This window comes from Apteryx mantelli, chromosome 9 (assembly GCF_036417845.1).
Source record: "Apteryx mantelli isolate bAptMan1 chromosome 9, bAptMan1.hap1, whole genome shotgun sequence".
In the NCBI taxonomy this organism is placed as follows: domain Eukaryota; kingdom Metazoa; phylum Chordata; class Aves; order Apterygiformes; family Apterygidae; genus Apteryx; species Apteryx mantelli.
The window spans coordinates 12,336,112-12,362,606 of NC_089986.1; the positions used below are offsets into that span (position 1 = coordinate 12,336,112).

Here is a 26,495-nt window from a genome sequence, read left to right on the forward strand (position 1 = left end):
CACGGGCGAGCCCTCGGCCACGTCCCCAGAGCCCCTGCAAGCTGCTGGGGTTAACTCAGGGATTAAATGCTTCTCCCTCACCCAGCCGCCAGCTCCGGCAACAGGTGGGAGCGCTCGAGGCCACGCTGCTACGCGGGCACAGCCCCGGCACGGGTTTGGCCCTTGGGCTCCTGTCCCCAGCAGGGACCACGCGGCACTGACTGTGCCGTGCGAAGGGAGAGCAGCAGGAGCTGTGAAGCCCCCATCTCTGGGTCCAGAGGCAACCTCCAGTGCCCCGATCCCTGCCGGGAGACTGAGGGACCGGGTCACCTCCTGCAAGCCGAGGGATTCACCTGTGTGTCCTGCAGCGGTGCCACTGCCCCCGGCATCCCTTGTGTCCCCAAGGTCTCTGCTGGGGATGGCAGTGCCCCCCCCCACCCCAGGCAAACAGGGACCTGGGACAGAAGTTGGGGAGATGGATGGGCACATTCTGGTTTAAGCTTGGATGTTGAAAAAAAAGTGTTTTGCACTCATTCTGTCTTTCGGACTCTAACCTCCCCCCTCCGGGGCCCCCCCAGCCTGCTGGAGCCAGCCCCAGGCTGGCCCGTGTTCTTCAGTGGGGGGGTCACCGGGGACAGAGGCGGGGAGCAGAGGGGCCGCGGGGCACCTCAGCCGGGCAAAGGGAGGGCAGACAGCTTGCAGAGGGGCCCGCGGGTGGTGGGGGGGGGGTCGGCCAAATGCCCCCCCCCTTTCTATTTTTATTCCTCCAACTCCCCAACCCGCTTGCCTCGGGCTGATGTGTCATTTGTTCCTGCCAGGGGAGAGCGACCCCCCCCCCTACAACCCCCCCTTTTAAATTCCTGCTATTGTGAAGTGGGAGGCCGGGCTGGACCTGGTTATTTAGATGACATCACCAAGCAGGTTGGGTTATAAAATGAATGAAGCAGAAAGCCCAAGTTCACTAGCTCGGCACTTCGCAGGCGGCAGGAGGGACCTCCGGGCTCCGCTCCGAACTTTGCCTCTCGCGGGGCTCCCCTGCGCTCCCCGCGGCCCCCCGCTCGCCCTGCCTCGCAGGATGCAGATCTCACCCTTGCTGGCTGGTGGACTTTTACTCGCGTTGCTCTCCGTGAGGCTGGAGGCGAAGCCGGCGTCTCAGCTCCCGCAGAAGGTAAGGCGGGCTGCGCCCCATCGCGCTTGCTCCGCTCCCCATCCCGTCCCGGGGAGGCTCCCCCCAGGGCCGGGGCGATGGGGGCAACAGGGGGCAACCTTCCTCCCCAGGGAGGCAGGAGGCAGGGCACGGCAGGGTCCTCCTCCCCGGGGGCTTTCTGGGTGCTGGGGGACCCCCTGCTTCCCCACCGTGTCCCAGGCACTGCCCCAGCGTGCGCGTCCCAGGGACACGAGCCCCGGGGCTGGTGCGGGGGGGCGATGCCGAGCGCCCCTTACCCCGGGCATCAGCGCCAGGCAGGGCAGCGACTTGCTGTGTGCCGGGGGCAGCGGGAATGAGGAGCGGACCTGGAGCAGGTGCACGGAGGGCTGGATGTGAGGCTGGATCCCTCCGGGGAGCCAGGGGCACCCGCAGCATCCCCCGGGGAAGGGGCACCCCAGATGCGGAGAGGGTGTTGCAGCAGCACCACGCGGGGAAGGAGGGATGGGGAAGGAGGGATGCACCGGAGGCCACGGGCGGCACTGCCCCGGGGGGGCCTGGCAATGGCACGGGGCCAGGGACCAGGGGGTGCCCCAGGACAGCGGTGGGGCAGGATCCATGGGACACCAGGGAGGGTCCCTATAGGGACCTGGGGTGACACGGGGATGCGGGGAGATAAACGGGGATGAGCAGCCCCAGGGCTTGCAGTCCTGAGTGGGGAGAGAGGTGGGGGCTGAGGAGATGAAGGGGGGAAGCGGCAAAGGGGGTGGGGGGTGCCCCCAATAATTGGGAGTCAGAACTGGAGGATTTGGGGGGGGCAGAAAGTGTCACCTAGGTGGGGTCAGCAAGCGTGGGAAGGGGGTCGCTGACCTGCCCATCACTGCTGGGGCCGTGGTGCGGCCGGGCAGGCTCAGAGTAGCAGCGACCCCCCAGCGCTGGGCTGGGGGCAGCAATGGGCCCCCCCCACTCTCAAGGGGCCTGAAAGCTGGCGGAAGGTGCAGTAACCCCCCGGGGGGGGGCTCTGACCCCAGCCCAGCTCGCAGGGGGTGCAGTGACCCCAGTCCCAAGTGGGGAGCGAGGCACCGACTGGGGGGAGGATGCACTGACCCCAGCCCTGGGGGCGGGGGGGCACGCACTGCCCAGGGGGGGTTGGGGGGGGTGCCTGACCCTGAATGGGGGGGGGGGAATTGGCCCAGGGCAGGGAGCATTGAGGGGGAGGCTCTGATCTGGGGAGGGGAGAGGATGCCCTGGTTTGGGGCGGTGGGAGGCACTGCCCGGGGGGGGGGGGGGCGTTACTGGGTGGGATGCCCTGACCCCAGCTGGGGGGAGGAACCGACCGCAGCATTTGGAGGGGGCTACGGCAGGTGCACTGACCCTAGCCGGGGGTGGGTACCGACCCCAGTATTGGGGGGATGCTGCAGAGGGGGTGCTATGGGGGGCACTGACCCCAGTACTGGGAGGGTGCTATGGGGGGGGGGATGCAGTGACCCCATCCAGGGGGTACGGACCCCAGTACCGGGGGGTGCTGAGGGGGGGTGCAGAGACCCCAGCCGGAGGGGAACGCCCCAACCCCGGTACGAGGGGGTACTGCACCGGGGGGGCGGTGTGGGGGGGCCCGGCCCGTCCCGGCGCGGCGGCGCTGACCCTCTCCCCCCGCAGGGCTCCCGCGGCGCAGCGGCAGCGGCGGCGGCGGCGGCGGCGGGCTCGCCCGAGGCGGCGGGCGCCGAGCGCGACAAGGAGCGCGACAAGGAGAAGGGCCGCGGCGGCGGCGGCGGCGGCGGGCAGGGCCCGCGGGAGGCGCGGGAGGCGCGGGCCGAGGCGCGGCCGCGGGCGGGCTGGGCGCGGCTGCTGCAGGACCCGCCGGCCCGCCGCCACAAGGGCCTCCACAAGAAGGGCCTCGGCAAGGGCTGCTTCGGCCTCAAGCTGGACCGCATCGGCGCCATGAGCGGCCTCGGCTGCTAGGCCGCCCCCTGGCGGCGGTGAGTGAGCGAGCGGGCGAGCGGGCAAGGGCGGCGCGTACAGCGCCGAGCACCCCGCGGCGGCGGCGGCGGCGGCGGCGGCGGCGGCACCCCGGGCTCCTCCTCCTGCACCCCGGGCTCCTCCTCCTGCACCCCGGGCTCGGTGCTCTGAGCAGGAAGGGTGCGCAGACACAGCAGGGGTCCAGGTCTCGCCCCGCGCCTGGCGGCTTTTCCTTGCAACCTGTCCCCCCCCCCACACACACCCCCTATCTGGCATGCAGTATAAATCGTATACAATATAAATATATCCAATGTAAGCTGGAGGCTAGGGGTAATGACAAGCAGCGCCGCTGCTGCCCTATAGACTCGGCCTAAACTTAGATTATATACATACCAAAAACCTCCTTACGTGCTGTCTGTACCGCGGCCAGGCAACCCATGGGCCTGCGGTACGGCAACCCAAAAACGTTAGCCGTCGTCCACACCGTGACAGAGGGCAGCGGCTCTGCTCCGGCTCTGGGGCGGCCGCAGGGCGCATGCGAGGACCATGCGCTCTACGCCTATACGCTGCCAGGCAGGGGATGCTGCGCAGTAGGACTGAAACTAATTAGCCAGCTGAGCGGTCTGTGAATTGCGCTGACGAGCCCTCCCTGGGCATCGCCAGGCAGTAAAGAGGAGGGCCCAAAAGTTGGCCTTAATTGCAATTACCCCCTTGCAATAACCCCCCTGCTGCCATGCTACTTTAACTACAGCTGCAGAACAGTATGAAACCGCTGCCTTAGTTAATAGCTTCCTCGACAATTATGGCTAGATTCCCCAGGGCTCCCTTTCCGCGTGAACCGGACCCCGCAGGCTCCGAGGTGGCTTGCAGAAGGGGCTCCAAGTGCAGCCATACGCTGCCCATTGCTCTGAGCCCTGCACGCTTGACAGAGGCAGGTGACCTAGGACCTCGTAAATGGGTGTTTAGGGGGGAAGTATATACTTCCCGCATGCCTGGGACAAGAGGACTAGCGAGGTAGCTGTCTCAGCCTTTCTCCAATTCATTTATTTTAAGGGAAAAAGATACACATAAGTTGCCCAGGTGCCTCCTACTTGTCAGCACAACAACTAAGGATAGTGCTTTCCTCACCAAGTTATTAGAAGCTGTGAGAAGTTCTTCCACAGCGCTCCTCCGTCAGTGTTTTTAGGGACTAACGAGAAAGAAAAGCGTCACTTCCCCACAGCGACCAGTTTGGGAGAAACGCGGCAGCTCCTCCACTGCCAGCTCTGCCCAGCTGTGCTGTGGGAGCGAGCCACCACTGGCTTGGACCCCGCCAGCAGGTTTTATGCAAAAAAATTCCTCGCACCTGGGGGAACTGCTTGCCCCATGCAGCCCAGGTCAGGAATATTTGTTCTGTAGCCTTACTGCTGCTGGCAGGGCCCTGCCCCAGTCAAAGAGACATGCCCTCGCCCCGTGATCAGTAACATGATCGGGCACAGAGAGGACCAGACCCAGAGATCCTGGCCTTCTGGAGAGAGCAGTAGGAAGAGCAGGGTCCACAGGATACTAACGCTGGTCTGTGGCTCTGCCCAGAGGGGTTGGTGCTGCTTCTCTGCTGACGTTGGCCCTTGTCCAGCTACTCCTCAGTATTCCCAAGGAAGCACCCAGCCCAGGGCTCTGAAAAGCAAACACACGCTATGTATCCAGCTCGCAACCATCCTCTCACATTAAATTCTCATCAGGAAAAATTCTTTCATATTCATATCGCATCCCTGTCTAGCTCGTGTCCCAGCCAGGTCTGACCCTCACCAACCACAACCTGACCCCATCCCTTGGCTGCTTCCTTACCAGGCGCAAGGGCCAGAAACCTTGGGGCTGACTGAGGTGGAAGGATCCCTGGGCCAAACTCCTTTTGAGCTCTTGCATTCAGCTTCTGGATCCAGTCCCTTCATGTCTGTAAAACTTTAGACAGGTGGAAAGTCTGACTAAGCCAGAGGTGCACAGGATGAAAAGCTGAGCTCTTTCAAGACCCTCAAGATTCCTGCTAGACCCAGGACAAGGGGGAGCAGGAATCCCTCAGTCTCCGCCATTAAGTACCAAAGAGCTAGAAAGCAGCAGGTTAGGTTCTTTCTAGCACTGGCATGAGCAAAAGGCTTGGAGAGGTCTTCTCCTGACTTCAGAATCCCTCCCCCATGCCCGGATTGTTCTAGTGGGGGTTTCAGCTCGGGACTTGTAATGGGTGTTGTGTGGCAAGTACTAACAGGCACTTTGTTCTTGTTCCTTGCAGGGCTTTGAATCAGTAGTCCATTTTTTCCCACCGTGGCCATGCATGGCCATCCCCCAGGCAACGCCTAGAAGAGCAGAGACCCCCCTCCCGAAATGGACAAAAGATGTGGCTGTGTTTTTCTTTTCGGTACGAGGAGTCATGGCACCAGCTGTTTTGGTTTTGTTATTTTTTTAAAAAGTGCTCTCTATCTTATATATATTATATATACAAACACTCACCAAGACAAGGGACAGTGCTTTTCCAAGAGACTGATGAAGCCAGCTGTATAACGTTGCTGTTTGTAAATTCATGTCATGCATAAATGTATTTATGTTGTAAAGCTATTTATATATTGTTTATAAAGAGATATTTATAAAAAAATTATTTATGTAACTAAATGAAAAGTCAAGCATTGTAACATTTTTTGTCCTAAGTAGTTGAAAAGTTAAAAAACAAAAAAACAAAAAAAACATTCCATGTGGCATTTTGTAACCTGTCTTTATTTATCAAATTCACTTACAATTTAAATGTCAGATTGACTGATTTTAACAGAGTTAAAGAAGAAACTGTTCAGATGTTTTAGAAAAGTCAAGAGCGAGAGAAAGGCCAGCTGATATTTTAAGCTTTGATCCCTTATGCAAAGTAAACTTGCACCCAATCCTGCGATGTTTTGACGGACCGAATCCTGCCTTGTGCCGCGTGCGGCTGCAAGCCTGTGCAGAACCCGACTGAACTCACTGCAAGAGCATGCGGCCTCAGGCAACTCATCTATCGCCTAGATCCTGAAGTGCACCCATGGAAACGAGCCCATCCCGTTCAACAGCCGAAAACTGGATTGATAGTGATGTGACAAGAGCAGCATTTGGCCTAGGAGCGTTTTAACCACTCCCAGTCTGCAGGTTTGGGTCCAATTTTCATTCCATAAATATAGCTGTATCACTGGGTGCTGCGTATGTGCATGTGGAGATGCAGTCCCTGCCGAAAGCCGCAGAGAGACCTGCCCTGGCTGTGCTAGCAGGAACAGAGCTTTGTGCTGGAGGCGCTGTTATTCTAGGATCCAGCAGCTTATTAAGTACCTTCTTGATATTCCCATTCTCCTAACATTCACCGCTAAACTGTAAAGTCCTTTCCTCCAGCAGAGAGATTTATTTAACTGTGCCTGGGACAATACATAGACAGACCAAAAATATACTGAGAGCTGCCTGGTAAGGATTCATGAACACAGCTGTTGCTACAGCTTCTTTCTATGTAAAGTGCATGAAATAAATCATTAAAATGACTCGGAACTCTAAAGGAAACAGCGAGCAAGGGGGCGGGGAGCACAGCAAACAAGCAAAACTCCTGTATGAGGGCTCTTTGGTCTCATTCTTCAAAGAGGCCTTAGAAAAGAGTGGCAGGCGCCCAGCCGAGCCGTGATGAGAGTCACAAATTATACCCTGACCATTGTAGTGGGCTGGGAAACGACGACTATTACGTACCACTGGGCTCCGGTGCCTGGGATAGGGCAAAAAGAAAGTCACCAAGACCTAGAGGCAAAGAGATTCCTTTCCTTAGCAACCACCAGGAAACCACAGAAACCTCCAGCCAGACTCTCTCCAACTATTAGAGGACACTAGGTTTACAGAGGAAGATGATTCCTCCAGACTCCCAACAGCTCAAGCATCAGGTTAAAGTGTGCATGTGACATTTCTAGCCTTGCGGGGGCAAACCTCCATCAGGAACGGGCACCCACCTCACAGGGCCCACAGAGTCCAGCTGGATGGGAAGCAGCAGCTGATGGACCACGTAAGACATTGCCTACTGGGAACAAAGTCAGGATCCTTGGAGGGAGGGCTCGAGGGAGGCAGGAAGGGCAGCTAGTGCAGCTCTGTGCCCTGCCTCAGGGTCAACGAGCGCCCTCCGGAGATGTCCATACGAAATGACAACCCACTCTCAGGGCTCTGTAAGTTCTGTAAGGCAAATATAATACCCACAAAGTCCACCCTACCTGCCCTGCACATCTTTAGAGGAAAGGAGGGACTGTGCACCTTAAGAAATGCCCGGAGGGGACTGTCAAGTGTCACCCAGCAAACCTAAGGGACAATAAGGAATTACTTGGTGTCGAGACCTCACACACCAGGTCTGAACAGTAGTGCAAGAAGATGGTATTGCTGGTCCCCCTTCGGGGTCCCATTCCTTGAGCACGAAGCCGACAGAATACCAGGCTGGGACCAAGGTAAATTTCCCTTCCAGCTTTAGCTTTCTGTTGCAAAAACAGAGCTGGAATGAAGCCATCTGCCTGATGAGAGGGCCCCTGGAGCCCAGAGCAGATGGAACTTTTGATCCTAGGAATTCACACCACAAAACTTGTCAGCCTATGCAGGGCACAATGGCCTGAGCTCAGGTTGGGGGTACCTCAGAGACATCAGAGCCTGGGGTCACACAGGGTCTGGATTCCCTTTTCTCCTCTGCAGAGTGCAGTCCAAAGGGCAGAGCACAGCCCACACAGGACTGTGGGTTCCTTCCCTCCACTGGTCCTTCTAAAAAAGAGCGAGTTTAAAGGAAAAGACAAAGCTGCATCTCAAAAGGATGCTAGTTCGGCAGCACGAGAGCGATCACAGGAAGAGCTCCCTGTGCAGAAGGATAAAAGTTTGGCTGCTTGCTTTGCTGCTTCCTTTCTGACCATGGATAAAACACCCTGCCCCTCAGCAAGCTGGTTTCCCACCTGCAGGTTGGGAACATCAACTCTCCCCATGCTGGCATGATGTGCAAGAGAGAAGGCAGCACTCAAGGGTGAAAGAGCACTTGGGAAACCTTTCAGATCAACTTAACCTCAGCACCTGCACGGCCCAGTCAGCACAACAGGTCTGGCTGTTCTGCAGGGTAGAGTGCAGAAAGAGGGGCTGAAAGCAGAGGCCAGTTCCCAGAGTGGCAACAAGCACCTTCCTCAGTTTGGCAGACAGGCCAGAGTGGGAAACGGAGACAGCTCATTAGAGCACAGCAAGCATCCGATAAGGCCACAATTAGGTCTCCCTGACAGGGGCTCAGTAGGAAACAAGGCCAGGAGGAAAGAGAGGGGACACAAGAATCCAATTAAGAGGGGAGGAGGCATCACATGCAGTGGAAGCAAGTCGATCTCACTTCACTGACTCCTTTGTGGACCATTCAGGTTAAATCCTGATTATACCCAGCAAAAGGATCCAGACCCAGCACTAGAAACCTCCCTCACCCATCCCAGCAAGGAGAGAGCATAATTGAACGGAAAAAGCTGTCCTGGACGCAAGCTGCAGCCTCAGGGTGCGGCATCTGACTTCTCAAAGGTGAGCTCAGGAGAGGATGGCATTTAGCAGAGGTGGAAACGTGTGTAAACACACAGCTGGAAGCAAGGGTGGCTGGAGTCCCAAACTCCTCTTGCCAACACTGAGCTCAAACTAACACCCATGAAACCTACGTTTCCAGTTCAACCAGCTGAATGAGCAGTACCCACATTCAGCTTTCAACTGGGAGCCCTTGTGACATGACATAGGGAGCAACAGCCTCAATTTCCCCTCTTCAGGAGCCATTCACAGCATGAGATGAACCACAGGTCCCTAGCCTGAAAGGGCACGCTGCTACCTAGCGAGAAAGGACACGGAGTTTTCTCTAGCGCTGTTGTACAAGTGCCTTGCAAAGCCTGAGAAGGCCAGAGCAGACCTTGGAGTTCCCACAACTGCCCTCTACCACACTGGAAATCAGCTCTATTTTCCCAGTCCACATCGCATGCTTCCCTCCCCCCCCATATCATTAATGCAGCTTTTCCCCAGTATTTAATACTGAAGGGTTACAAAGCCCAGCTCAGGTGACAGCAGGTACCCCAACCAGCAAAGAGAAAGAAAAGCCCAGAGCCCCAAAGCAAGAGAGCAATGGAATTTTCCAGCTGGAAAGGGACTTGAGACACTGAGCAGGGACTGCCAGGGGCAGCAGCACACAAGCCCCCATCACTTGCTCTAGGACTTCTCCAAGCACGGACTGCTTCCTTCTGAATGCAGAAAAACAAAGGAAAGGGATCACAGGGCAGCTTCCAGAGGGACCCTTCTCTTGACACGAGCACAAGTGGCATACAAGAAGGGAATTGAATGCAGGCCCCTTCCTGTCAGTCAGCAACTAACCTTGTCAGAAGGGATGGCAGCACTAACCAAATCAGGCAATTCATTAGGTTGGGGCACGCAGCAAAAGCCCACACTCTCTGGAGCAGAACTACAGTGAAAAATCCAGGGTAATGAGTTGCAAACTGCCTTTGTAAATGACACTTCTGCAGTGACTCTGGCAGGCTGGGAAAAGAGCTAATAGGAAAATCATTAGGTAGCATCCCTTTGATATTGTTGAAAACAGCACAGGCTATTTTCCTGCCCCCTCCATAATTAACCTGGCATATTACCCATAATACTCCAGGCCTATATTCCCACAATGGGCCAACTTATTTGCATCGAGGGGAAAAGCAGGGTATGGTTTACCTGAGGAAGATGACTTCTAGAAAAGCTTAAAAAGCTTTAAGATTCTCCCCTCCCATATACATTGCTGCATCTTCTTTAGTTACATCAGCAATGAACCTCTGCCCAGCCAGGAGACCAAAGCACTTTAAAGACCTCCATCACAGCCATCACGCATGAGATGCTGTCCTGCGAAAGTCAGGTGAAGAATGGCTGATCTGCCCAAGGTTACTCTCTGCATCTGTAGCAGAGCTGGGCTAGGACACAGCTCTGTGCTTCGCCCCTTATTTATAGCACCATCCGGTGTCCTTGTCCTTGATTTCCTTTATGCTAAACCAGGCAATAGCCTTTGCTCCCTAGGTGCAGAACAGCTCTGAGGAGCAGTGCCTACCCACCTGGCTTGTCTGCCAGTTTGGAGAGGTGTCATCTCACAGTGATGTAAAAGGAATATCATCACAGCTGGCAGGTGATCCTGTAGGAACTGGTGCTCTCTAACAGCTGTGAAGGTGACAATGAAACACCAAGATGTTACTTATTGCATCAGAGCTAGGCAGCTTTAGGACTGTGCTGATCATGAGACAGGGATTGAAACATCAGGGCTAGTAAGGTAAACAGCTTCAAGAAGAGTCTGGAAGGCTAGACAGCACAACTTCTAAACTTCATGCCTATGATGATACGGCCCCGCTTTCAGAGAAGCTCAGAAAACTCACAAAAAAGCAGATCTCCAAAAGAGCGAAGTTTCCCTTACCCATTACACTCAGCTCTTCTTGAAACACAGAGATATCATCTGCATGTGGGCATTTGAAAAATGCCCTAATGATATTGAGATTCACAAGTTTCTACAGGAGACCTAGAGCTATGGAAGGGTCTCCTACCTTTAATTAAACTACATCAAGCAAGGACTACTGCCACAAATTCTTCTGAGCTCTGCAGAAAAACACACATTTCAGGACTGTTAAATGACCTTATGGCAATCCTTTACTATCTAGAATTTCCCGTGTGCATGTTCACTCACTAGCGCAGGAACACCTTCCCTTTTTCTTGACGTGGAAAAGCCATGGTCGCAGCTATCACACTCAAGCAGTTTGCAGCCTGTAGTGAATATATCAAGTCATCTCTCCAGACCTATATGTTGTGGGAAACGAAGCATGTGTGCCTGTATATTGGGAGACAGGGAGTGGAGAGCTGCTCTGCCTAATCCTTTGCCTGGTTCACTGATCAGAGATGGGGGTACCACCACTGCGCCTCTAAGAAGCAGGGTGCAGCCAATCAGACTAGGGGGTAAATACCTGTTCTCTTAATAGTACATCTCTCTAGCTTCAACCGCTTTCCTCTGCAATAGGGCCACGACTGATGAAATATCAGCAAAATGTCAACAGTCCCCAAGAGACACTGACCTTTGCCACAGAACAGAGTGAAACAATGACATTTCTAAAAAAAACTGCTGATAAATTCAATCAGATTGTTAGGTTAAAATTCCACAATAAAAATACAAGGTTGAGGTTACAAATAGGAGCCAAGATCACTTTAAACTTTAATTGACCCTTCCTGATGCCCGTGGGTTACTATCTCTCAGACTGCGCAAAAATAAGCTAAACAGTTCCTTGTATTTGGTTTCCTTGTATTGGGTCAGATGCTGTAGAGGACTTGGTGGGGGAAAAAACAACATAAAACATTATATGAGAGTAGGTCTCAGAGGTCTGACTAACTGGGTCTATATAATTGTAGTGCAAGTTATTTAATCTATTTCTCCATCTTCAGAATAATAAAGAATAACGTTGTTTCTCTCATTGCAACGTTTGCAAAAGGCTCACAAAGTAAAAAACAGCAGCACCAACAAGCCTACAAATGCATATACTTTGACTGTTTTACCCCAGGACAAAGTGGGCTTTGTTTGGTTTTTAATATCTGAGGCCTCTCTAAACAGCTTAGACAGCATTCATATAAACCTGTACAGAAGTGAACTTTTAGAAGTCTGATCTACCCATGCGATTTGTCACATTCTAACAGAACTATCCAAGCTGACGGTCCTCTCACTTCTGCATCCCCTGCAATGAATAAACTCAACTTCCTTTTTTTTGAGTGCATGTATCAATGCATTTTCCCCCCCCAGGATAAGCAAAATGCTAAAGAAAAGAAGCTCTGTATCATTTTCCATTCTTTCAGGAACTGAACATTATTCAATAAAATTCACTTAGCAGGGCTTATGGGAAAACAGCCATCTCTTACTACCACTCTCTACTGTGGGAAGGAAAGCTTCAGTCTCCCCACTTTCACTCTGGAAAGCAGCTCTGCAGTTCCTACTCCTGTATCTGACCTATGGAGAGAGACCTCTCAAGCAGCTGTAGGCTGTGTGTCACTTGTGTGTCAGTCTGAGAACTGAGCCTCAAGCTAACTGTGGCCCTAGCAGGGTAGAGCTCCAAGCCTGCATGAAGCTCCATGGGCACCCATGGGTTTTCGCAAGTCTGCACAGGGCGGGTTGCAGGATGGGTCTCAAATCTGAATAAAGAAAGGTCCGTCAGCAGACCCTTCCTGCTCTCAACAGGACACCGAGCTACCACTGAACTTATCTAAGGGGCGGGGGGGAACAATAGGTTTTGAGTCAGAATTTTTCTGTAAAAAAAAATTGTCATCAACATTGCTTTACTATGTTCCAGAATTGCCTAATGTTAGCGGGTATAAACTGAGTCACAGCAGGAATGCCAGGGACATTTGTTAGCATGAGGCACAGCTTTAGGGCTAGGGCAGTCTACCAGCACTGCAATCAGCTGAGATCCTCTCTTCCATTTTCCAGCTCAGTGCTCAGCTCCATATTAAACAAGTACTAGTACAAGCGGAGCTGCAGAATATGAAGCTAGATAATAAAGCCCTGAAGAGCAGAGGAAAGGCAGCTCCATCTACTTCGCCTCTCTCCGGATGAAGGAGGCAAACAGAAGTTCAACAGCTTGAACTCCGTTCTGCTGCAATCTTGAAGTGAGGTGCAGCTGGAGCAGCCCATTGCTGCCATAAAACAAAGTAGAGCAGGATGGTCCCCTCACACCAAGGAGCAATGTTCAGCAGTGCTCAGACAAGCAGTGTTAGCTGCCTCCAACAGGCATATGCAATACGCTGGACTTTGCATCAAATCCACCTCTGCTTCCATCTCCCTCTCATCCCTCATAACAGGATTAAGCTCTCCAGACACTCCCCTCCAAATTGTCTACAATTCAACCCCCACCAGCCCCTAATTCACATAACTCTGTTCCAAGTTGCTGCCCTCCCTGCAGCCACAGGGAGTCAACACACTCTTCATCTGTTGTCCTTCTCATACAGCACTGCACCTCCTGCATTCTTCCCCATTAACAACTCTGCCTTCTGCTCCATTCCTGGAATAGCTTCTAACTCTTTCCTTCAAGCCAGATTCATTAACCAGCTGCTGCAGAGCTGTTTGCCTCCCCCAGGTACTCTCTGCATGTCATTTGTTAATGACTCATCTCAGACCGGGCTCATTGCAAAGACGCCCCCTTCCTTTTGCGACACTGAGCACACAGCCAGCACACCAGGAAAGCCACATATGCAGAACAACTCGGTTCTGTCCAATACCCATCCCTTCTCTGTCCTTTCCCATCTCTCGCACCATCAAGCACGGGACAGATCTTTAGTCAAAGTGCTATTTCCTCCCTTGTTTCTTTGCTGATCAAAGGCAATGCATACCGAAGTGCAAATAAGACCTCTTTCCACAGCTGGGCTTCGAGAACAACAACAACAAAAAAAAAACATAAGAACAAACTCAAGAACTTCCAACATATTAAAGAAGTTTCAGCAAACTAACGCGGCTCCTTTAGCAGGCAGGGAACAAACATCAATGATGCCAAATTCACACCAATTTCCCCAGCAGGCTGTGGCTTGCTGAGGAAGTAAACCTACTTCCAAAGGCATTTGCATTCCTCCTGCCTCTTTGCAGGACTGAGGTTAGAAATGGGAGGGCAAGAAAAAAGTTTAGTGATGACCAGAGAACCTTTCCTCACGAGTCAAATCTTGTGAGGAACTGGATGACCAGTACACTGCAGCAACCCACACAAGAAGCCAGAAAAGGACTCAATCCATCTTCAACGCACAAATCTATTAGACTTGGGTACATGAAGTCCATCTACATCTCCTGAGAACCTGTCAGCTAAGCACTAGGAGAAGCTAGTACAGAAACTAACACAACCACTGCTTGGGAAAGAAATCCCTTGAGATTTAAGAGAAGGCTTCACACTTTCAGCTTATTCACTTGACATCCTTCATTAGAACTTTTTTGGCTAGCATTTTTAGGGGAGAGAGAGCTGGTAAGAATCAGAAATCAAGAGACCTGACCCAGAGGCAGCTGGCTGGGAGGTGTTTAGATCTCTCTTAGGATTCAAAGCTGGTGTGCCTGCACTGCAGGAGAAGAGTAATTTACTTTCACAAGTGTACAAGTTCTGTGGTCGAGGACTGAAAACACACAGATGGCAAAGAATCCTGGTAGCAGTAAGAGGAAGGCACATGCGCTGCACAAGATACATGCAGGTGATGGTTGGCTGCAGAACTGGAGCTTAGTCACAGTCCTCTGCTTGAACAGCTCCCCTTCCTGCTCATGGAAAGCCCCTCTCTTTACAATGTGGAATAAAGTTAAATAGAGAGGCCAAACTGCAAAACAGTACTCTGCTAGACCCAAAGCAAAGAATCGACTTGGCCTAAGACAGAGCAGAACTTCAAATCTCCCACAATTAGGCAGCAAAGGTGTTTATGCTCAGGAGATTTGGCTCAGCTATTGGCTTTGCCACAGATCCTTCTGCACAAACTTGGACAAAGATGAGCTTCTGACAAAATGGGAAGCGTACTTCACTACCTCCCAGACATGTCAGGGAGACGCAATCAGACCTTCTGATAACGTAACATCAAAAAACAAGTAAACACTTATGCAAACAAGTGCTGTTGCACTACAAGCCTAAAGCAACCTCAAAGCCAAGACTCCAGGCTCTGACATTAAATCAGCATTTTTAATTTTTTCCAAAATGTGCTTGTTTGTCAATTGCTGTTTCAATGTCAACCCCATTCCCCCCCCTTAAAAAAAAATCCACACCTTGCCAAACTAGGTGCAAATCACCTGAAGTTAGTCTGTAACAAATAAAAAACACAAAACAAAGGCTGAAATGCTTTAGAATCACAACAATGTACAAAAAAGGGAGGAAAATACAACCTGAAAGTGTTCAGAATTCAGAAAGACTAGTCAAGTCCATTGCTTCAGCAAGGGGATGCTGCTGTGACCCCTGCCAGTGGGTCCTGGGCCACCAGCCTGCCGCACGCTAAATGGGCTCTTCTCCTATGCAGACCACTGTCACCAGCATCCGAGGAAAAGTGAATGCATTAGCCTTTAAAGGTATCGATGGGGGAACAACTCACAAGCAGCTCTGAGAGATCACATCACATTCAGAAGGAACACAATTGTTAGCATGCCCCTAACTACCTGTAAGAAGGAAGGCTTGAGAGAGCAGCCGGCTTCCTCCTTATTGTGCTGACACCTCAGAGATGCGGAACAGTGCTTTAAATCTGTGAGAGATTAAAGGGCTTAGTAAGGGCAGTAAACAGACGGTTAAGTAAACAGCCCAGCACTGGATCTCATCTTCACAGAGCGAGGTAGTGTGAATTTCACCCCAGTTTAAAATAGACAGGGGTAGCGGAAAGGCTGAAGACTTCCATGTAAAGCAGTTCCTGGCCTAGAAACCTTTCTGTGCTCCCTTTGGGAATGGAAAGATCTGTGTTGATGGCTTCCTCGCTCCCAGCCTGGCTTTGGTAGCCACACTTCAACCCTGGAATTCAGACACTTGCTATAGAACTTCTCCCGAGATCTGATTTAGTACAGCAGCTTCCTCAAGGTTGAGCAGCAGTGAGAGTGGCTGGGAGGGAGCAAAACTGTCTACAGATTCTCTTTTTCTGCCCCTTCGGTTAGCCCTCTTTAGAAGTCCCTCTTTAAAGGACCAGGAAAACAGGGACACCCTGGAAATGAATAGGGCTTGCACAGTGTAACTTAGCCAGGTGCTGCTAACTGGGAGCTGTATTCAAACAGGGCTTTTATTTGCCAGTCTGGAAAGGACTGGCCCAGGACCCACTGAAAAAGGAGACACAGGCCCTTTTTTGCTCCTCCGGCTGTCATTCCTAGCTGAATGACATTTAGATGGTATGTTCTAGTGACGGCTGGAGACCAGCCCTTTGACTTTGGACATCTTCTTTGTGGGCTGCCTTTGTTCTGCATGTGGAGGGCATTCTCGCTCTACCAGCTGCTGTTCCATCTCCTGTGCCGACGACGAGGCTGTGGCTTTTAATGTTTTCTTTATGTTTGTGACCTGGCCAAGAAGAGACAGTGAATCAGCACCTCCTTCTTCCTCCCTTCACAGTAGAAGCTCCATTCATAAACACACTGAAAAACCTCTGGAGCACAGAGTGGAGGTTCTAAAATAAACTGTCCCACCAGAAACATTCTCATTGCTCTACATTCAAGATTATTAAGGGTAACATTTTGTCCTTACTTAGAGGCAGAGTTGTTAATATTCCATACTGGACCTGGACTAGAAACCATTAGGGGTTGCTTGTATCTTTTAAGAGACACTGGCACAATACAGTGTCACCTTCCTAGCTGGTTGAAAGGACCTACTACTGCTTTGGCACAGAAGGCAGTCATCTTACCCTTACACTGGCCAGGAGTAGCAAGGACAAAGGAGGCAGAAAGAAGCAAGCTTACACTTAAGACAGTGATCAAAATTGAAAAGGGAAAATGACATTTGACCTAGTTGGCTGAGTCACAGATATCTGCGAGAAGTAGGAACAGGAATTGGTCCACAGAAGGTAGCAGCAGTGCTTCTGCTACTCTGGCTGAAAAGGAGAGATACAGCACAGGCATCATATTCTGCCCTAGGAGCCCTGTAGGGCTCACCAGAAATACAATGTGTATATGAGCAAACAAACAAAACAAAACAAAACTAAAAACCTCACAGGTCAAAACAGGTCTAGGAATCAGGTGTGTCAACTCCAGCCCAAAGGCATCTGGCAAAACAAATGCACTATGGATGCCAATCAAGCCGCCAAGCATGAACTGCTTCAAAAGGCAAATGTAAACCTGCAGGGACGGAGCACTCTGCAAGAAATTATCCCTGAACGAGCGTCTCTGGAGGACCATTTTCACCTTTACAGCTGTGTTAGCCAAGATTTGCTCTCCCAAGTAAATACACAGGAGCAGAGGTGGAATTCGCGTGCCTATGCCGCCATCTACTGACCAGCTGCGAGAGCAACAGAGGGCAAGAGCATTTCCAATTCACACTTTCGAAGACAGGGTGTTAAGAGAATCCTTTCTGGGTGCTCAACTCGACACCAAAAGAATGACCCAGAAGGAAACTGCTAAGGGCACTTTTTGCAAAAGCAGTAAGACTCGAGAGATTGTTAATACACTCTCAGATTTGAAAAGCAAACTAGTTTATCCTTCCCTCCTTCATGACACAAAAGGAACAGAATTGCATCCTAACTCTGTGTTAAAAGCTCTTGTTTCCTAATGAATCAATTCAGGGAACAACAGCTACTGCACCCATCTAGCCCACTTTTATAAAGAAAAATTTCAAACTGCGTAGTAGCACTGGTCAGATTTGATGTAGCTCTTTGAGATGTTACTAGAACATGGGAGGAAGCGTGTTTTTCCTACCCCAACACAGCACATCTGGTTTGCATGATTGCTGGCCTCCTTCAGAGAAGCCATTAACCAGGTTTGACCAGATTATTTTCTTCAGTAAGCACAAATATTTATCAAAAGCATAGAGTGGTCTAAAATGACTCTGTACCCACCTCCATCTCTACCTGCTGCTGAGTTCGGTGATGGTTCTCTTTGTATTGGTTGGCTCTAAGTACTTGCTGCTCAATTCCTAAAAGAACCGCTTCACAACCATCGCACCTGCAAAATACAAACAGTGTCAAATAGCACTCATGAATTCTCTGCAGCACAGCTTGATGAGGCCATCTGAAAAGTCATGCTCACCTAAAAGTTGAGGAGATTTTTAAATTTATTCTTCCTGCTCAAGGGTTAGAGTTCCAAAAAAACTACCAAGAAAAGGCTTTGCTGTTCATTTGATGTGTTTCACAGCATTCTTTAGCTAGTCCACATTACTTTCTAAGTGCAGGTGAGAGTAAGCGCAAGCTCAATGCACTTCTGCGGCTCTACAAGAGGGCAGGACAACCACAGCAAAACCAAAACTGTAACAAGTACATTTGTTACCAAAGGCCTCAGACAAGAAGAAGTCTCAAAGTGGGGGGGGAATGGGGGACTGTTACTAACACATTGGTGAAGGTGACCCAGAGGAAAGCAGAAAAAGCTTTCAGTCTCCTTTTAAATCAGGATTACTGCTTAAAAAGGGGATGTAACACATTTTTCAAGAGTTAATAATACTTAAAATTGGACAAGAAAAGTCAGATTGAAAGAATTGCCCTGCTTCCTAAGTGTTTTGAAGACAAAAAACAAACCTCCTCCAACAGAAAGTTCATAACTGAAAAGGACAGAAAGGGAGTCTGCAGCGGGTTCATTGTTATGTTCCAAACAATGCTGTAAGGTCCTGGAAGCTGCCACAGCCCTCCCTCCAAAAAGGGATCGAGGGAGCTGGAGTAGAGAAGCAAAAAAACTTGTCTCTACCTCAGGATAGCACATTTGCACAGCAATTTAATGACTTTTCATGCACCCATTACCATAGCAACTAGGCAGAAATTCTCAGTAAGCTCAGAACCTGCCACAGGCCCCACAGCATAGAAGGGAATTTCTCTGGATGGGAAGTGAATCCTACAAAAAGATGAGAAGTAGCTTCCTGGCAAAGGTTGGGAAAAAAAAAAAAAAAAAAGATAGTACCACAACCCAAATATGATGGCTGCAGGCAGACTGCATTTGGAGGAACAAAGAGGCAAACAAAGGCATCTGGAACTTTGCATTTGAGGAGACTTCACCTCCAAAGAACTGCGATTTGTACAGGATACGCCCATGCAGTTCTCATCACAGTGAAAAAAGCAGAAAACTAATGGACAGTTTGTTATCAGTGTAACAAAAGAGAGGGGAAGTGTTGATACCATACAACTGTGATTCCAGTTTGGCATGACTGTCTGACAAAGCCCTTGACTCCTGGTTAGGTTCTGCCAGGTAAAAACTAAGGTGACAGCAGAATCTTAAGAGCCAGTACAACTTGGCTTGATACATGAACACAAATTGAATCCTAGATGGGATCTTGGTGATCTTGCCCAACAGACACTTTCTCCAAGTGCCTGCTCACAGTGTAAGTCTGCTGATTAATGGAACATGCTAAAATTGAGCTAGCATTTGAAACTTCAAGGAGTCAGAAAAAGCCAGGACAGACTATGCACAAGGAATAAGCAAGCTGGAGAAGCCTGCCTCACCATTCCTGGAGCGTTTTGACAATGTTACTGATGTCCTTCTTCTGAATGTCTCTGCCGATACAAAAATCGACCTCTAGCACCTGATTGCGTTGATCTAGCTTCCCCTGGATAATATCTGTATAAACCGCTTCAATAATGAGATCTTCCAGCTCCCTCAGATTCCTCATGTCCAGGTCCTTCAGCAACACAGAGTAGGGAATACACTAGAAATAGCAAGTCCAAAAATAAGTTATCAGCCCTAGAGCCAGAATGAACAGCTAGGTCTCAAACAGAAGTAGGGTTGGCAAAAGCTCAACACTTAAATGTTTACTGTATTCTACACTTTAGCCTGCAAGCACAGCAGTGATTGATTATGGCAGAACAAACACTTAGTATTAGGCTAGATCATATTATGACACAATTTAGGTAATTCCTGAAGCTTTGGCACAGTACATTCTGGAGGAAAGAGGTACTGGAATTGTGGAAGAAATTAGGAGTGTCAATACATTTCCCCCAGGAAAAAACAAAGTTAGTGTTTTTAAGAATGATTCTCCACCCCCAGCAGTGAAAAAAGTCAAACAGAGTGTCCCAGGCCTTACTAACCAATTTGCATGGCCATTCAGACACCCCCACTTCTCCTCCCTGGAAGTCCATTAAGCTAGCGTCCCAAATGCACCAAGAGAAAACACTATGTATTACAGGTACTTTCCTAGTTGCAGGGTTCTTGGGAGTACTCTTGCAATTTAATACAACTACAATACTACAGAATAGATGCTAATTAAAATAATAATAATAAAAAAAAAAATCTGTTATCAGTCACGATGTACTTCACCTTCATTCTGGAAGCCAGGCTTACAATCGTCAAGTGTTTCAACTTGTTTTTCTGAGTCACTGTTAATTCAGGCAGGTTATCTTTGTTTGCTGTTAAAGTGAAAAAAACCAACAAGATTCATGACTTCAGGAATTATATAATCCAGACTGCAGAACTGCAGGCTAGTTAAACCACACACAATCCTGAAAGGCTGAACTTCTCCAGCTACTGTGGGTGCTGATGAGCAGAGAGAGCTGCCGCTGATGACAGATCACCATACCCATTGGAGAGAGAGGAAAAGTTAAAAAGCAAGCTGACAATTCCATTCTTCACTGCTTCTTTAGTAATTCTGGTTCTGGAATTAGAATGTAATCCACATCTACACAAGTAGCATCCTGCCAAAAGAGTTGGTCAATGCTTTGTTCCCATCACCAAGACATTTTTATTTCATTAGTGAGCTGACAGAATAAAACCTTCCCTCTTTGCTGTTCTGGTTGTAAAATACAGTTGGCTTTTTTTCCTCTGAAGAGCTATAGAATTTAGGGTTGAAAGTGTTAAGCACCAGGCTGAGGAAGGGAGGAGAAATTATTAATCTAGACACTTATATGGTCTCACTGTCACCATATTATAGCCACGTGCCTCATGAATATTTAAAAACAGAAAGACGACTGGCTGCTTTCCAAAGCAAAGAAAATCTTTAAAGTATCTACTTTAATGAAAATGAGCGTTTCAGGAACATTCAAGTTCTCCTGCCCATCCCACCTCATTCATTGCTCTACATTTTGACTACTTTTTTTCCTTTCACTTTTTTCACTCTTCCTCAGCTTCTCCCTGTCCCTCCCCAGGAGCAGAATACTCGTTTCACACACAGGCATGATGTATTAGAACTGGATTTCTCTGGGCAGGCAAAATTGCTTTGTGAACTGTACGTCTAGGGTGCTGTGTGGTAAAAGGTAGCAGTCACAACAAAACACACTAGACAAGAAATTGTTTGTAAAGAAAGAACTGCACTGTCACATGCTGGGATGTAAAACCCATGCAAAGCAAACATCCCCTCATCAGCCACAGAATTAATGAGACTCATGTTGCTCCACTGCCAATGAAGTTTCCAACTCTTGCATTTATTGATGTCATTTCTCCTTATAGGAACTAGATAACTCATCCACCACAGTCACAGTCAGCATTATGATGGGATTATTTGTCACACTCTGTAATACTCTGAATTCAGGCTGCTACCCACAAATAAGTACTACATTGTAGCAGAACGGAAGCATGAACGCAAAAGACACAGCACCTTCAGACAGACAGTCAGATGATTCACACATAACCCTTCTGAAGCTGTATAAGAGTCATTATTCCAATTTATATTCTGGTTAAGAATTTTTTTCATTTTATTTCAGCAATAGAGTCACAAAATAAAAGGTTATCCTATAAACCACATAGGATTTTAGAAATAACACAGAACAAATTTGTCAAAGTTTTCTGCAACTTCCATAACCAGCATCATCTAAATTTCAAAGCAGATGTCTGAAACTGCTCTTTACAGAAGTGGCCTGTGAATATCATTGAATACTGCTACAGACCAAGTCAGCTCAGTGTTGCAGTCCAAGCCAAACTAATAAAATACCACAGTCTCTAGGCTGACTATAGCCCTTCCTCCATGTTTCAGTAAATGAAAAGTACATGACTCAGAGAGTTAAGCAGCTCTCCTTCCAAGCAAGTTTTGTACTTAGACCCTTTCACCCTGCCACACTACACCAAGTACCACAGAAAACACAGAACTGCCTCTGACAATTATAAAGTGCAATTCAGTCTCATAATCTGCAAACACCAGGCAGGTTCTTACCTACGTAGTCTGGGTATGTCCCATATGCAAACAGATTCAGCAACTGGAAATAAGCAGCATTAGGCCCTTCAGCAAGCTGGATGGAAAGAAAATAGAAGAAATCCCATTTAACATAATAATAGACAGAAAATAGAGACAATAGCCAACATTATACTGGTAGGCAGCCTCTCCAGAGCACATTTTAGGTCTACAAATGACAAGCAATACTTAGAAAAGGAACTACATCCAGGTCTTAGAGAACTAGACCCCTTCCATGGTCTCATCAACATCAGTATATTTCAGCAGAGTCAAGATGATGCAACCATGTACCAGAATTTAAATACAGTTTGGACTGTCAACTGCTTTGTGCAGCATCTTGGGAGGTAAAAGAATAAAGCAACTCTTAATTTTAGCTGACATCCTGAAGGCCAGCTCTTCTCATCACATGACAGACAAGCAGACAACAGTGTTGGCTGGTTAAGCATCCTTGCTATTACTGGGAAAGCTAAGACAGCTTACCTGCAGAGTGATGAAAGACTTCAAAGCAAAGCAAGCTAGAACATTTTAAGTTGAGTGCATCTGAAAGTAACAGCTCTCCTTTCACATGCAAACACTTCACTGGAAAAACTGCAGCATTAATGAGTGACTTTTACTGAGTTGTTGTTCTTTTTTTTTTTTTTTTTTTTCCTAATTATCATTTGCTACACATAGATCCATAACCATGGAGGCATTTTTAGACATACCTAAGAGCCCATCTGGAAAGCTGAACTTGCTCTACGCCATATTACTCCAGCTGCAGAGATACTCGACCTAGATTCCCTCATTGTAATAAAGGGGGTTGCTGGCAAGACATTCTCTTTAAAAGCTCTGGATCTTACTTTCCATCTTGGTTTGAAATGGTTTGGATTTGGTTACCACTCAGGCCTGATACACTAGACATCTGTTCACAAAGATTTTTGGAGAGCATTGAGGTTATGCTTTCCAGGACAATGAAGGAGCAGAAAGATTTTTTTTTGTTGTTGGCTGGCTAGATGCCTTCTTAAAATTGTTACTACGCTGCTGCCAGGATTTTGCTGTACTAGCAATCACATAAGGTAGCAAAGCTTTGCATAGATATCTTTTTAACATCTAAATATATACAAACAAAAACAATGCCAATCTCATATTTACAGATCCTTCCAAAGCACTGTATGCCTCCTGTATGACGCAAATATCTCGGAAGCCAGATAAGTCACATCAGGCCCTTCCTGGAACAAGTTTTACAAGCATAGGGTGTCTGTGGAAATTTCTGGGGATCCCTTACACTGGGAGCGCAAAAGGGGCATTAGGAGAGAAACTCCTCTCTTACCTCTTGCACATTTGTTAACTCCAATAGCTCTCCGAAGACATAAACCCCAGGAGCCTCCAGCACTTGGTTTATAAGAGCAGTCAGAGCTGAGCCACTTGTGCCTTTGGCTAGTAAAATAAACTGCTCAAGAAGATTGCAGGATGGTTTCTGTTCTCCTGCCATTCTAGGTTTTCGAATCTGTCAACAACAACAACAAAAAAGGTATTAATTCATCCTTTCTCCTCTGCTAAATTCTATCTGACAGCAGATTGGAAGATACCCTCAGCTTAGTAACATTTTAGCATTAGTTTTGCCATGTTTTTCTTTGGAATTCAGAGGGCAGGCCAGGGACCCCGCAGGCTAGAATTCTGAGTTATCTGGGGAGCAGGAATAACTCAGGCAATATCTGGGCAAAATTTCTGCAGACTGTCTGGTCAGTTCCCTCAAGGATCCATTCCTGCTAGCGGGAGAAGAGTTTAGCTTTCACACAGTTTTCAGACTTTTCCTTCTACTGATGCCAGCAAATAATGAAAACTGCAAAGATATTTATTATTATGTCTACTAGAGGCTAGCTAAGTCTTCCTCCTTCCCAAAACTCATTACACAACTTTGAAACAGAAAGTGACTTAATCTTTGTGTAGAATTTATTCACCTTGCAGGCCCGCATATTGCACCTTTTCCTTTGACGTTAGCTACATACATAATTCCTATTCTTAGCCTAAAAGAAGAAAAAGAACTCTGGTGGGTAAATAGCTTACTCGTCTACTTTGCACAGTCAAAGTGTTCTGGGTTAACTAGAAAGCTTAAGTGATAAAAATACCCTTTCTACAAAGACTCCATTTAAGCCCTTGTAAAGAGAGGTCTTTGTCTTCAGCCGTTGCCTGACATTTTTGATGTGCATGTTGACTCCCAGCACCAACACTTTGCTTTGTTAACAAGTTCAACAAAATAAGTTATTTTTAAAAACAACTAAGATAAGATTTCCAAAGCATGTTATTCACGCACCAGACAAAGAACTTACCAGACACGGGTTTCTTCATGTTATGTTTATATAGGATAATTTTCAAGTTTAGTAGCTAACCTTTACTCTGCTGAAGAAGTTAGACACCAGAGAACCTAAGTCTCATTCTGGCTGACTGCCGGGACCACAGCTGTCCTTTTAGAGGGTGGTATAGTCACACAGGTTTTTACATTATTTTGGCATACCTACACAAATTAAGACTTTTGAAGACAATACAGCTAGCTCCACTTATTACTCAACTCCTGAAAATTCACTTTACTCCACACCTCTAGTTACAAATGGTCTCAACCTGAGAGGGCAATCTTCCGCACTTTCCACATGGATTTCAAGGCTCTTAGCTTAAAATCTCTTCATGCATCTTTTCATTAAAGGCACACATGCAACCTGAATGAACAGCACCTCAGTTTCCAGTTGAGAAATCCCTGCAATACAATAACACTTAGTTTGGCTTTCTAATACACCTAAGGGCACATCACTGCTCTTCTCCCTACTCACAGATAAGGAAACACAGAGGACAAACAATTTTCTCAAGATTGCGCAGGAAGTGACAGAGCTGGGATTGAAATCCAGATTTCAGGGTTCCCAGGCTATTGCCCTCCCTCCCAGGTAATGAAACCACAGACTGGCGTATAAGACTGCAAAAGACTCATTGGCTTTATCCATGCCCTAATAAGAGAGGAATGCCAGTTCTCTGCTGCTTTTCCTGAGTGTACGTTTAGATGACCATATCACTATTGCATTCACACACAGTCGTGTCGCTGGCACTACCACAGTGTTCTCTCCATAACTGACTTATCCTGACGAAAAGTGACTGAAATGCAAATGGAAGACACGTTAAAGAAGGAGCTTGCCCAAAGGCTGCGAAAATTCATACAGAGGGATAAACTGCCCCCCTCCCCCCCGCCCCAGCCTTACTTCTGCCTGTTTTAAGGTGCCTGAAGGTGTATTAAGGTGGCAAGCGGCACCCAGGGGACGCAGAGGCGGTCTGCGGGGCACCGAGGCGGCCAGGCCCCCGGCCCCTGCAGGCAAGGCCGGCCCTCCCGCCTCCCCCGGACACCCGGGGAGACCCCGGCACCCCGGGGCCGCGGCCGAGCCCCGGCGGACGGTTTCGGCGGGGTCCCGCCCCCGCCCCAGGGCCGTCCCGCCCCTCCCCGCCGCCCCGGTCCCACTCGCCTCAGGGCTCGGGGAGCCGCGCGCCCGCTGCCCCCACCTCAGGCGCCGGGAGGCGGCCGCGGCGCGGGGAAGGGCTCGGTGCGCGGAGGGGAGGACGAGCGGGCGGCTCCCCCCTCCCCCGGCGTTACCTCGCCGCTCCGGCCTCTCCGCCTTCCTCCCGCCCTGCGGCTCCCGGCGCCTTCCCCGCCGCGCCTCAGGCCGCCATGATGGCGGCGCCGGTGTCCCGCGCCCGGCCCCTTCCCCCGGAACGCGCGGCCGCGCGCTGAGCGTTCCGGCCCCGCCGCCGCCGCCGCCGCCGCGTGAGGCGGGCAAACGGCGGCCGGGGGCGGAGGCCGCGGGACGCCCTGGCCCCTGCTCACCGCCCCGGCCGGCTGGGGCGAGGGCTGAGAGGGGTCAGTGCGCCCCGGCCCCCCTCACTGCTCTAGGCGAGGGCTGAGGGCAAATGGCGGTGGGGGGCAAATGGTGGTGGGGGCTGGGGGCAAATGGCAGCGAGGGGCAAATGGCGGCAGGGGTTGGCGGCAAATGGCGGCAGGGGGCAAATGGCGGCGAGGGGCAAATGGCAGGGGCTGAGGGGACGAGGCACCTGACTCCCGCTCACCTCCCTGCCATTGCAGGGGCTGCTGCGCCAGCTGGTGCCCCCTGCCTGGGGTTGTCCCCATGGGGATGGGGGTGCTGCCGCCCCGGGTTTGAGCACCGGTTCCCGTTTTGGCCGGTTTTGTTTGGTGTGTCTGCGTTTGGGTCACCTCTGCGTGCAGGGCTCGGCGAGCGGGAAGTTTCACAGCGCCTTCGTTGGCCGTCTGAGCGCACGACGAGCCCCTTGCTCCTGCCTCTGCGTTGAGGCCCAGGTCACAGTTCTGAGCGCCGGGACTGATCCAAGGCTGAGCTTGTCCAGCAGTAGCATCCGCTCACGTTTCTGCCCAGTTGGCCAGAGTACAGAGCACCACATGTGCACTGGCCAGGGGAGGACCAGTGATGGCACAGCTGATACCGAGTAGGAGCAACAGGCACCTCTGTAAATCCACATTTTAGGGTTTGCACAAGAAAAAAACCTCTAAGTGGGCTGCCAGGGCCGCTTCTCTTCCCCACCACTTCCTGTTCTTTCCGCTCTGTACAAATCCATCACAACGCAACAACTGGCAGCAAGATGGGATGACTTCATCCTAA

At 49.8% G+C, this 26,495-nt stretch overlaps 2 protein-coding genes across 10 annotated transcripts; one reads left to right on the top strand and one right to left on the bottom strand.

Annotated features, from left to right (window-relative positions):
- Positions 1-914: 914 nt before the first annotated feature.
- On the top strand, positions 915-5,434 carry NPPC (natriuretic peptide C). The gene is made up of 3 exons (XM_067301747.1): positions 915-1,147; positions 2,783-3,102; positions 5,349-5,434. Exons 1-2 carry the CDS (start codon positions 1,055-1,057, stop codon positions 3,083-3,085), a joined length of 396 nt encoding a protein of 131 aa, XP_067157848.1. The 5' UTR covers positions 915-1,054; the 3' UTR covers positions 3,086-3,102; positions 5,349-5,434.
- A 372-nt stretch (positions 5,435-5,806) lies between these two features.
- Positions 5,807-25,551, bottom strand: COPS7B (COP9 signalosome subunit 7B). 9 transcript variants are annotated; one of them, XM_067301746.1, is made up of 8 exons: positions 25,369-25,551; positions 23,790-23,855; positions 23,159-23,335; positions 21,832-21,907; positions 20,007-20,095; positions 19,196-19,398; positions 17,609-17,714; positions 5,807-10,273 (listed from the first exon to the last, which is right to left on the bottom strand). In XM_067301746.1, exons 2-8 carry the CDS (start codon positions 23,802-23,804, stop codon positions 10,229-10,231), a joined length of 711 nt encoding a protein of 236 aa, XP_067157847.1. In that variant the 5' UTR covers positions 23,805-23,855; positions 25,369-25,551; the 3' UTR covers positions 5,807-10,228. The 9 variants fall into 9 exon arrangements, with proteins under 9 accessions (XP_067157847.1, XP_067157845.1, XP_067157840.1 ...); XM_067301744.1 differs by lacking the exons at positions 5,807-10,273; positions 23,790-23,855 and adding exons at positions 14,921-16,122; positions 24,448-24,580 and having other exon boundaries at positions 25,460-25,551; XM_067301739.1 differs by lacking the exon at positions 5,807-10,273 and adding an exon at positions 14,921-16,122 and having other exon boundaries at positions 25,460-25,550.
- Positions 25,552-26,495: the final 944 nt, after the last annotated feature.